Source organism: Pempheris klunzingeri, chromosome 1 (genome assembly GCF_042242105.1).
Source record: "Pempheris klunzingeri isolate RE-2024b chromosome 1, fPemKlu1.hap1, whole genome shotgun sequence".
Lineage (NCBI taxonomy): Eukaryota > Metazoa > Chordata > Actinopteri > Acropomatiformes > Pempheridae > Pempheris > Pempheris klunzingeri.
Window position 1 is genome coordinate 32,865,172 of NC_092012.1, and position 12,726 is coordinate 32,877,897.

At 41.7% G+C, this 12,726-nt stretch overlaps 1 protein-coding gene across 1 annotated transcript in view; it reads left to right on the forward strand.

Annotated features, from left to right (window-relative positions):
- itfg1 (integrin alpha FG-GAP repeat containing 1) overlaps positions 1-12,726 on the forward strand; it is a 116,718-nt gene that overhangs the window by 70,049 nt on the left and 33,943 nt on the right. The window contains exons 11-12 of the mRNA XM_070842417.1: positions 2,625-2,775; positions 3,862-3,970. Of these exons, the coding sequence (XP_070698518.1) occupies positions 2,625-2,775; positions 3,862-3,970 (260 nt within the window). The remainder of the gene's footprint in view (positions 1-2,624; positions 2,776-3,861; positions 3,971-12,726) is intronic.

A 12,726-nucleotide genomic window follows, 5' to 3' on the forward strand; every position in this document is an offset into this window, starting at 1 on the left:
AGCCAAAGTGCCAGCTTAACAATAACGTTAGCCCCTGATGGCTCCATTATCTGGAATAGCTCTCACAGATCCTGTTTTTGTCTCTTGCCAATTCTACAGTCTCTCTTTCTCCCTCCCTCCCTTCCTCTCTCTCTCCCTCCCTCCCTCTCTCCCCCTCTTCTGTACTCTGAACTCATGTCCCCCGAACATTACCTTTGTAGCAGTAGGATTACATTAATTCTAGGGTGAGTTTTACCCTATAAAGTTGACTGTAAGTCCACATTTTAAAGCTGATATTTAAAAATCTTTCTTCTCTCCCCCCTGTAGGTTCACATATAATGTGATCATTTGACTTTCTGATTCCTGTTTATTCTGTATTTATTAAAATTAATTCTATCTTTCCATTTCAAGCGAGTTAAGAAATGTGTGTAATATTTTAGAAGTTGAACTTTGAAACCACGCAGTTTTCCTATTGCCACGCATCATAATCTGAATAAATATGTCTTCATCAGAGTTTTCATGCAAAAGGTTGGTGCACTGCAGCACAAGGTCGTACATTAAACCATCCAGCACTGCCAAAATTCAGTTGAACCGATGAACTAAGCTGCTGATTAACATAGCTTGTATACCTTTTGAAAAAAAAGCAGCCATTAGATACTCTATGAAAAAACTACAATGATGCAACACAATAACAACAAAGGGGAGTTAATTGGCTCCATTGCTGCTTATTCACTCAGCAACCGTCTTTCAAACACCAGGCTAAGAGTGCCAGAGAGGCTTATAGAGCGCATTTCAAGTACCAATTTGACCACTTGGGTTGGGTGGTTGAAGCCAGCTGTAACACCTGCATTTATTACCCTGACATCTGCCACATTCAGTGTACTGAGCACACAGAGACCCTGCTGTATAGTATAGATTTTTTGCCTAATGTGTCTGCTGTGTTCTGACGTTGTGACAGGTGAATATTTTGCTGCAAGTACTTCACATTTTTATGCTTTTCCAACACTCCCTCGCACAGTCTTTAAAGTTTTTAAAGCACTCTACATGACAGATGTCCCAACAGTCTCTTAGCTTGCGGTCTGAAGGCAGACCACACAAGACACTTGCATTGAGGGATAGAGCAGAGGAAAAAAAACGTGTGATTCAAAATCCTGAAATAGGGAGGGCTTTCACGATATAGTCTATTTTTAGACCTGAGTCTTTTTTTTTTTTCCTGGGCGCCACTCCCACAGAGATCTAAGAACAGGTACAGAGAACAGTTTCCAAAGACAGAAAGACACATAGATAGAGAAAGAGGGGGATTCAATCTCCCCAGAGAACCAAAGGGAGATGGTGGCAAAGACTGAGCACACAAAGTACAGGTGGAGAAATGGAAAAAAAAAAATGAAATAGGGTCCCAGAGTACTTGGTTTTTATTTCAGCTCTTGTAAATTACTTGGCACTTGTCCACACCTGCAAAAAGAGGCCAAATACAGGCTGTGTTTGCAACAATGCAAAGCTTGCTGTATATCTAATCAAGAAAAGCATTACATGATTATTGTTTGTCGATAAGGAAGTAAATATTTTCTGTGTCTTGTTACAAATATGTATCAAGGTAATTTATTCCTGATTGGGGTAGACACACTGTAGGTGCAGCAGAGCAACAGAGCAGTGCCTGTGGATGTTGTACTACCGCAGGTGCTCGGGGCTCCAGCCTCAGGCAGCTTTCAGTCTCTTTAGCACTGGTGCTCTTATTTTGAAAAGAGAAAATCCAGCCTAAAACTTAACATACAGTGTATTTGTGTATTTGAAATTGCGATCATAGCCATGCCTCTGCGAAAGCTAGAAACCAGCTCCCAGAGATTGACTATGTGCTCTTAAATCATATGTATATTGTAAAGTGCTGCTTCAGTCCTGCCTTTTGCACAAAACCCAGCCGACAAACAACAGCTTATCTTTTCAGTGGCTGCTGAGGAATCATACATTAGAGTTTGCTGACAATTATTGATTGCAGAGGGGTCTAGATTAGAGATTTATTAATAATAGTTATAGTCTTAACAGAGAAACATTGCATTTCATACATCATCTCCCTTGAAGGCAACACTTTTGTCGGAGGTGAACTAAGTAGGAGTTATGGACAGAGTGTTTTTAAGGACAACGACTCATTTTCTGGTTCAAAGCTGTTTTCAGTGAAAAATAACAAATGTCATTTGGTCATAAAAGCCCAAGGAAATTCCATGAGGTCACTGACTAAAGTTCAGTCAGACACATTAAGGATTGTGGGCTATTTATTGTAACAAATATAGCTCTATTATGTCTTGCTCTTTGTACAAATGATTCCTCCAAGTGGTTCTAAGCATCAGACCCCCGGCTCTGACACATTATTGTGATATAAAACCAGCAGACTGAATGGAGAAAAGTCCTGCTTGGTCCCTTTTGTCCAGCTCATCGCAAGAGAGAGTTGGTGGTGGTGGTGGTGGTGGGGGGGGGGTGTTTGTCAGTACACGGCTGTGCTCATGAATACCGCTGTGTAGTAAGTCAGCTGACAATCTTCCTGTTTTGCCTGCTTCATTGTCAAGATAACATGCATTCCCCCTCTCTCTCTGTCTCTCTGTCTCTCTCTCTCGCTGTCTCTCTCTCTCTGTCCGTCTATCTGCCTCTCCCAGTGGTCAGCAGGCCTTCCTATTGGAGAACGTGCCCTGTAACAACGCCAGTTGTCGTAGTGTTGGAAGAATGTTTCACATCCACTGGGACCAATCCGATTTGGGAGCCATCCAAAATGCTGTCATGGCAACGTTCTTTGACATCTATGAGGATGTGAGTAGTTTGTGTTGAGTTCATGCCGTCCAGGACTTGTTTTGGTCATACCTACAGCACACAGGACCATTTCTTTCTCTTAGTTTGTTCTCTTCCATTTCTCCACACGTTTCATGACCTCTGTCTCTCCTCTGTCAGTCCACCCCCTTTTTCCCCCTCCCCTCAGTGTTATCTGCCTCAGTAATGCACAGACATCTACAGTGATACTGGCATGACATATTTAGACGTACCGCTAAATAACATCACTTTATGAGAATGTCTACAGTATTAACTTGATGCCAAATGGAGAAGAAGAAATGTATAAATCTCACAGAGCAAACAAGAATATTTGATTTCTCTAATGCAGGAAAGTGGATTATGTGTCAAGCTTTTTTCCACACTGACGTCAACAAAATGATTTCAGTAGATGGTTTTCCTTTCATGCTCACAAGTAATATTCCAGCATTGTACGGGAATAGGACGGGACAGTGTCGTGTTCAGTCCACCGTTTGTTTGTGATCAGTAATGCCATTTAAAGCGCATAGAGTAACTTTGTATTCACAAGGTGAAGCACTGTAATTTATCATTTCTGTGTGCTCTGCTGCTGTTGTTTTATTGTACACCTTTTATACATGTCGCTATTTTTACTCCAGCATTCCTACCTAGATGTCTATCCATGGAGACGGTGATGATGTAGCCTTGCACAGTAGAAAACACACACTCACACAGTGCATGCTCACATCACATATTTCTGCACACACTCCCACTCACACCCATAACGAGCGACTGCATATAGTACAGTAGCTGTAGCGCAATCTACTGTATGTGCTTGTCTTATCAGAATTAATTATTACCGCTAATGTGGCCTGTCTGTTCAATCCAACACTCCGTCTCTCTTCTCGTCCCTCACTCTCTCGCTCGCTTGAGAGAGAATTTATAAATGGGAAAGAAGGAGCTGGTGAAGAGAAGGGAAAGAGGGAGGAATGGAGATGATGAGATAGTGCTGGATCAGTCACCCAGTATGTTAGAGGGATAAAAATGTACATCAGAAGACACACACGCCATGTTCCCATTGTCCCTTATCTAAATGCCTGTCTTCATTTGCAGGGCATATTAGACATGCTGGTTCTAAGCCATGCAGAGGGCAAAAACGACTTGATCATCCACGCTTTGAAGAACAATTTTGAAGCTGATGCCTACTTTGTTAAAGTGATGGGTAAGTGACTAATTTTCCCAGTATGCTCTGCCCCCCTTTCCTCTCCATATGCCCAAACCACACGAAGAAAGGGAACGACACCTCTCCTCTTCCTCCCAAGAAGCACTCTGCAGATTTCATACACTGACTTACACAACTGAAATACAGTACTTTGACTGAAGCAGCCCACCTTGACCAAATAGAATATTGAACATAAGCATATCTTTCACCCAGACCAAGGTACCAGATGATTATTATCATGTCATATTATTTGGATTTTTAGCCTCAAGCTACTAAGTTATTGATGAATTAAAATGGCTGCTGTCCACAAAAAAACTACTAAAGTTGATGCACCTTCTCTCAAAAGGACATTTTAAGTACACTCTCAGGCCTTTGTCCCTGCTTCTCCACTATAAGCCTTCATGTCACTTTTAAACAAGACGTAATGTATATACAGCACTGTGAGGAACATTACTCCCCATCTAGCAGTCGCCGGCCATAATGCTCCATTAATGCCACAAGAGTGGAAGCAGAATAATGGGCCACAACTTGAAAGGACACAAAATTGCCACACATTGTGCTAGAAGTTTCCTTTCGAGAGGCAGATACAATTAACTTAGTTTCTGTTTACAGATCTCTCACTAGATTTCTCACTTGCATTGTGAACTAGTACTAATTTCACACCAGATTTTCTTGGGACAAAAATTTGAATAAAAAAAAAAAAGAGCATAATTAGTAGTACGGTTATGAACTCAATTTTATTAATTTGATTAGTACTGATTTTCTGTTTTATTACTTGACACAAACGTGTGTGGTGCACGCCATGTAGCCATGAAATCCAGGATTCAAAGCGAGACTGGCGCCTTTATTGCATGTCAGCCCCCCTGCCTCTCTCTCCCTGTAACCCTATATCGCTTTCCACTTTTTACCGCCTGATAAAATGCCAGAAAAATATTCTGTCTGTGCAACGAAGACGACTAAATGTTCAGTGAATCTAAAGAAATAGCACACACACCGTTTGTACAATATGCAGTATTTGAGTCACACTTTAAACCTTGTATTCATAAAGGCTGTCTGACTGGGAGCAACTGTAGCTTCAATATCTGCATGCGATGCTCAGAAATAGTTTTTATATTTTTGGCTCACTGCTTTTTTTTCCTCTCAGCTAATAGATTTTATTTCTGTTTCATTGTAACAGCGTTTGAGTAAAAGTCAAGACACGTTCTTTTGAAGTCAAAATGTTGGCACAGCGTTAGTACCTAGTGACATTTGAGGAAAGCAAAAATAGTTCCACTGTAGGGTGGGCTTGTGTGCAGTTAAATCTGTCACTCTGCTCTGCTCATTAGTAGGAAAAGGAGTGTTATTCATCCTTTTCTGTTTCAGCACACTTGGCAAACATTTGTTGTTTTGTCTGGTTTTTTTTTTGTTTTTTTTTGGAAGGGAGGGGCTACGAGTGCTCCCCTACTTTCAGAATCACGTGCACATAAATCATCACCATACCCTTGTAAACACACACACACTTACACACTTACAGGGTGTATCACAATCAGTATTCATTGTAGTATTACACAGATTACACAGTATGCGCACAGATTTAACCTGTCAAGTGAATACTGCCTGAGATACATTATATAGTAATGATGGTCTTCATTCATTAAAAAACATATCGGCCTCTGATAAAATGCACAAATGATCCTGTTAAGTATTAAAATAAGAGGTGGCTGAAGGAATGAAACGGGGAGAATGTATTCACATGGTCGAACACGTCTGCCATCAATGGAAAACTATATATAATCCTATTCTAAGACAGAGAGGCAAAGTGGCTCAAGGGGCTCCATCCATTTCACTTTTCCATATTTGACGACATGTTCGGGCATCAACCCCTGTCAGACACAGCTGAGAGCCGTGAGAGTGCGCACGGCTGCACGCAAACAGGAATATTAGAGGAATATTTGTTTTCATTACATAGAAATAAATGTTTTTCATCCACTGTTGGAACAGGATAGGGTTGTGATGATGCACTATGTACAAAAGACAAACACGTCAGTTTAAAGGCCTGGCACACCATCACAGGTGTTCTTAGTTATTGGCTGATTACACCTTTGCTCAGGTTGAAGATGAGCAAAGCCCTGGTACGACATGAGGACACTGAGTTCCTCCGACTAATAAAAACGATGACGGCGCACCTGTGTGAGTGTACCACAGGTGTGCAGAGGCAATAATAACACAATTAGATGTTCTCCTCAAATCCTTTATCCCTAGACCATAGGGTCCGTATTCCAAATACAACCCGTCCTGAGTGTTATGTCTGACTAATGTGTGGGTTGCACCTACATTTTGTAGGTTGGTAAAGTGGCACAATGGCAACAGCAGCACTGTGGTTCAAATTCAAAATAGTAACAACAATGCTCAGAGAAAATGTCGTTAAATCAAGAATATTTAATCTTATTTTATACGTTAATAAACAAATGCATTGTAAAAGGACTAGCCTGACAGCCTGTGTGTACAGTATGTTTATGTGTGACCTTGACCCCCCCCCCCTTCTTCCTGCAGTAACGCTAATTCCTTTTGTGCTGCCACTCTAAACACTGCTATTCTTTTCGTTATCCATGTCTTGTCTCACTGCAGCACATCAAACAAGCGCACACAGAGACATCCACACCAAAAGGCCTGTTTTTCCCCCGTCGATGCAAATGCTGTCAGCTCCCCCACTTTTCCCTTTTTATTTGACTTTTTTTGGTTGTAAATATTTCATACATGTTCAGTGTTGGAGTTTCTACATCTAGCTGACTGCAGACTAGCGAGCAAACAAGAAGCAACCAAAATAAAAATGTATCTGTCAAGAGTTACACCCTGTCAACATTTCGCTCCTCTCCCCTGTGAACATGAGCTCAAATGCAGCTTAATAGCCTCGCACCTCCCGTTAAACCTCCCTCAGGGTAAATAGTTTATTTACCATTCTTTCCAGGCATCTGTGATAGCTTATAGTGTTACACTATAACAAGTGAGAGTGAGTGTGTAAACTTCATATTCAGACTTGACACATAATGTCAGCCATTGATGTGTTTTTTCAGGCAGTGTGATCCAGTCCTCCAGTCTGTAAGATGGAATCCTATTTTCTCTAGAAGACATCCCTCAACCCTCCCCTGAGCATTATTGAACAACATCCACTGAAGGATTGACTTAATGTCGGGGCCTGGTGAAAGCTAAGATCCCATGATGCACCCTCCCTTCCCAGGTTAAATCCGTCACATGCTGGCCTCAGACAGCAACCTTGCCCCGCTGCCTGGACTCTTGCTGGGCCTTTCACTCTGAGCTAACCTGAACCTGTGCTGGCCTCACATTTCAGCTCATCCTGACATACAATAGTTCACTCACTTGCACACTCCATCAAAACCCGTCCCTCTGTTGCCATAGGAGCATATATTATTTAGGAGCAGGCTAAAGATTTCCTTGAATGCAGCTGCAGACCAACGGAAGACTTGGCAGCTCCTTTTCGTACGTTGAGTGTTATTCATTGTCAGTTTTAGCCCCCGTGGGTGTTTCTTGGCAGTGTTATTACAAACGTTGCATCCGCTCATGTGGCTAATCACGTTACTGTAAGCGTTTGAGCGGCTGATGTTTGGAGCCATGCGAGTGGCATGGCTCCACTGATGGCATTGTTGTTCAGGGGGTCAGTCTGTTGGTCTACTGCTTAAATCTGGACTGATATATCTCAACATTTATGTGATGGATGCCCCTGAAATTTTATATAGTTATTCGTGAACCCTAGAGGATGATCCCTACTGATGTTGATGACTAATTCATGGAATGCCGTTCAATTTTTTATAGATAATTGATTTGTTTCATTGAAATATCTCCGCCAGTGTCGAATGGATTACTGTGAAATTTGCTGCACACATTCATGGTCTCCAGAAGATGAACTGTAATAGCTTTGATCCCCTGGCATTTTCTCGAGCACCACCATCTGGTCCATTTTTAATTTTATCTAATATTTTGGTTCATATACCTGCAGAACTGATGACATTGCCATCAGCCTCAGATGTACTTTCTGTTGAGTGCTAATTGCCAAATGGTAGCATGCTAACATGCTAAAGTAACACAGTGAGCATAGTAATCATTATACCCTTTAAACATCAGCTTAAATGAGCATTTAGCTCATGTACAGTTCAGCCTCACAGGGGCACTAGCATGGCGGTAGACTCTTACTCTTGTTTCAGTTAATTAGAAAATAGAAAATTCTGTCTTTCGGATTTCTTTGTGTTCCCTTTTGAATGAAAAATATAGCAGTGCGTGACTCCAAGGTACAATTTTGAACTACAAATTTCATGTACACGTTTACTTCTTAAAGGGAACTGCTACCGCTGACTAACTCAACCAATTTAATAATGACACAAACCAAAACACAAAAAAAAACGCATCAGGGAGTTTGAGTTGAGGTCTTCACAGGTCTACGCAATTCATGGTGTCACGACACAGGTAGTAATAGAGAAATGATTTGATGCAGGACTTAATTAACACTAAACCTTGCAGCTAGAATCTGTTTAACAGCCACAACATATACTTGGCACCATCGGTTGCAGATGTCAGCCTTAAATGAACCCATGGTGAGTCTGACTCATCCCCCACCGTGCAGCATCCCTCACACTGGGTGGTGCCAGTGTCCAGCATCCTCTATTGCCAATTATACAATTTCTGTTCATAGCTTGGCATTTGTTTTAGTTCACTTAGGATAAACCTGCAGACCTATAATTGCAGACAGTGGTTTCACCACTCTGCAGCACACCAGCGTTCTTGCATTTCCTTCAAAATTCTAATTATATTAACTGATAACGTATCACATTGGGTCCTGTTGTATTGCTGTGGTCTCAAGTGTGTGAATGTGTCGAATGTCCAAGTGGGTTCTAGCAGACTCGGTATAAGCTGTGATGCGATCATGTGTTTCATCAAAATCATCACTGGTAAATCAGAGAGCGCACACTGTAAATAGCAGAGAAAAAATGATATGTATAGCTTCTCTTTTTGAACATTGCTGCCTGTTAATTGATCATTAATCATTAATCATTCTGCCAATGTTGGTTTTCACTCTCCATTAGGATCCGTCATTGAAAAGAGTTACACATGTATTATTTGGGATTTCTGAGAAATACAGTAAGCACTGTAATGCTTGGCTATTACACAAAGCAAAGTATTTCCACTGTAAGCTGTAAGAGACAAAGAAGCACAAAGTGGTTGCAGGGTGGACAGATGGATGGATGATTACAGCTGAGGAGGGAGGAAATGGGAGAAATCATGACTTCCAAAATTAGAAAGAAGGATAAAATAATGGGAAGAGGAAAATATGGGGAAGAGGAAGGGAGGGGGTATCTCTGTGTGAGCATCTCGAGATGTGTGTGTCTGTGTGTGTGTGTGTGTGTGTGTGTGTGTGTGTGTGTGTGTGTGTGTGTGTGTGTGTGTGTGTGTGGGAAAGAGATGAAGAGAGAGACTGACAGGCAGAACTGTATGAGTTGATTAGTTTCCTGCTCACTTATTAGGATGCAGATTAGCTGCATTGAGAAACATCTGGGAGCTTTTCTCCGTCCCTTCTCCTCTCTCCACTCCTCACCTCCCTTTTCATCTCTTTTCCTCCTCTTTCCACATTTTCTCCTCTCCCTTTCTCTCCTTCTTCTCTTGTTCCCCCATCTTTTCGCATTCCTGTGCTTTTCATTACCTCTGGTGTCTGGTTTTTATCTTGCTCTCACCTCTCCTCCTGCTCTCTCCCTGCCTTCCCTCTCTCTCTTGTTTCTCCTCGGCAAAGGTCTCGTTTCCCGTCCTCCTGCTACTTCTCCTCTTCTCTCGGTCTGTCAGTCAGAGCTGTCTTTTCTTCACTCTCTTCATTCCGTTCAAATGACAAAGAGATTTACAGGAAGTCTTTTACTGTGGTTCTGTCGTCCGGAGGAGGATTTAACTGGAGGCTATATATTCATATTGGTGTGAATACTTTTTCAGTGTCTGCTGCAACACACAAAGACTGCTGAGTGGGAGCGTCTGCTCCCATATTTGTCAAAATAGCATCCTGCACCAGTTTATGTTGACAGTTGAAGTCATAATAGCTCTGCCTGCAAATGTGACTACAAGCAAGCCATACAGCACAGTATTCTACATATTATAGCCATTTTATTCATTACCTACAGGGAGCAGTAATCCTCTAATCCCTCTTCTAGGAAAATTCATCATGTTTCCTTTTGCCCAAAAGGCAAACAGGAGGAATACATCAACCGAGGCACTTTTTCTCCCTTTATCGTGTCAGCTATTGCAGATCGTGACTAAAAATTAGAACGATTTTGGCCTCTATGCCCCTATTCATACCTGTGTTCTTTTCATTGTAAATAAAGTAGAAGCATTCCCACCTATCTCACCAGCAGCAGCAGCAGCAGCAGCAGGCAGGCTACTGTGATATAGCCTCCGAGAAGCCAGCCTTAATCAATTTTATCAAGTTCAATTTTATTAGTGTGGACCACATCCACTGAGAATTGAGGTAGTGGGAAGACGGACCAATTAGCAAATTATGGTTAGTGGTTTAGAAGATGAAAACAACAAGGAGCACCTAATTTGGAATTAGACTTGGGCGTTATGTTTGATTTATGGCTTTGAAGGTTAATCCAATCGCCTGTAAATACATTTTGCTGTGCGGCCACTGAGAACAGCAGCAAAGTTCCACTGAGCCTTTCCAGGCCTCAGAAAGCAGAGGAAAGGTTTGCGGGCTGTTTGTTAGGCAAACATTTGCCTTCATGACCCAGTGCTGCAGGCCAGTCAACTGCCTCTTACAGCTGTAGGAAATTGGCCATGTTATTGTCAAATCTTTGTTGTTTTTTTTAATCATTTCTAGACACAGAAGGGGCATTCTGTCTTTTGAGTCTTTGGTAGTTCAGATTCAGATTATGCTGCTTGGTTTTCTATATATTATGTAGCTGAAAAACACATTTGATCTTTTTTCATTTCTCAGTAGCCCCAACATTAGAACATTAGACTTGTTGGTGTCACTGGAGTACTTACCTACTTCCACTGCCTGCTGGTCTGAAGGATGTTAAACTTTATTCTAACTGATAAGGCTAAGTAACATGGTGATCACGCTGCATTTGTAGTGTTCAACCAAAAGTGGAACACATTGGAAGGCACAACCAGCTGTTGGGGGACAGTGAGCATACAACAACACTATAATGATGTTGCCCAAATTGAGCGTTGAGCAGGGGAGGCTCCCTCTGGGATTTGAATCCCCACAGCGATGCACTTATCTTACTTACACTTAGACCAGACAAGACAATAACATTAAAGTATGTCTAATGGGGGCAGCAAGGACTATTGTTTTAGAAAGGCACACACGAGGAAAACAGTTTTACAACAATAGTTTTGTTAAGTGAGAGCTCCTCATTGAAATGTTATTGCATAATAAAAGGCAAATGGTTAATGCTACATAGGCTTTTACTTACCAGTCAGATAAACACAACCAGTGTAAATACACACCATATTTAACAATACTGTGTACATCATCTTTGTGACATGGATTACAGAGCCATGAGCAGGTGGTCATTTCTGGAGCCGAGGGGGGGTTGTGTGTGGGGGGGACTGCAGGCCTGCAGTCAGCAAAAGCAGCTTGAGGACAATGAGAAGCGATGAGCGTCTCAGAGCTCAGCTGTCAGGTTCTTGTGTTTGTGTGTCAGTGTGTTTGTGTGTACAGTGCATTGCTGGCTTGGATCTTGTTGACTCGAACTTGTAGCCACTAGCGCTGACACAGCATGTCATGTTCCCCCTGTCAAGGTCTGCTCATTGCATTTTACTCTTTGTGTGTGTGTGTGTGTGTGTGTGTGTGTGACGTCAGCTGACCAAACAGCTCAGGACTGTTGTGATGTGTGCATGTGGTAACCATAGCGCCATGTAGTTTCTTTTTATAGATTCCCAATGATGATGCAATTTTTTTGGCAACATTCAAGTAGTCAGTTGTCTACAACCCAGCTGATGGACTCACACACCTGAATTAAGTTTTCATTCTCTGCAAGATTTCAGACTCTTGCTTGATATTAATTTGGAAGTCAGATAAATATCATTGCTTTTGCAAATGAATGGATGCTGAAGATTACCACTATCCATTCATTAATATATTTAATGTCAACACCTCAGCCTCAAACAGCACATCAGATTCATTTCAAGCGTAGTTGGCTTCAACATGAAGGTGTTGTGCACAATATGATAATATAAGTAACAAGTCTCATTTACTACATCTAATACATAATCCATTTTAGGAATCTAAGACACACGTGAGTTTTAAGAAGGACATTTATAGGTCATTCTTGTCCCCATATATCTGAAACAACCCTGGCATCTAGTAGCAGTAATAACACTAAAGCACAGCACACCAAAAAGTTGGGTCTTAGTGGTGAGAAATGACCTGATTTCCAGTGTCCCAGACCGCAAACTGGCAGCACGGATTAAGAGCACAGAGCCCCCCCCCTCAATAATGGTTTATTACAAAGTGATGAGTTTTCACCCAAAGCCATCAGCGCGCACCTTCTCTGTTAAATCTGAATTACGGCTAACTGGCAGCTGTCATCAAGCTGCCAGGGAAGCTCAGCAAGGACTGACATATTGATCGGTAAAGTTTATCTGATCATAAAACCTGACATTTGCTTATCATTAAACTAGCACCAAACACACACAGTGAGCAATGTTTCCTTAAGTGCAAATATCTCCTGCTCCTGGGCGGAAAGCTCCCACCATGTTATTAAAATGCAGCGCTCTGA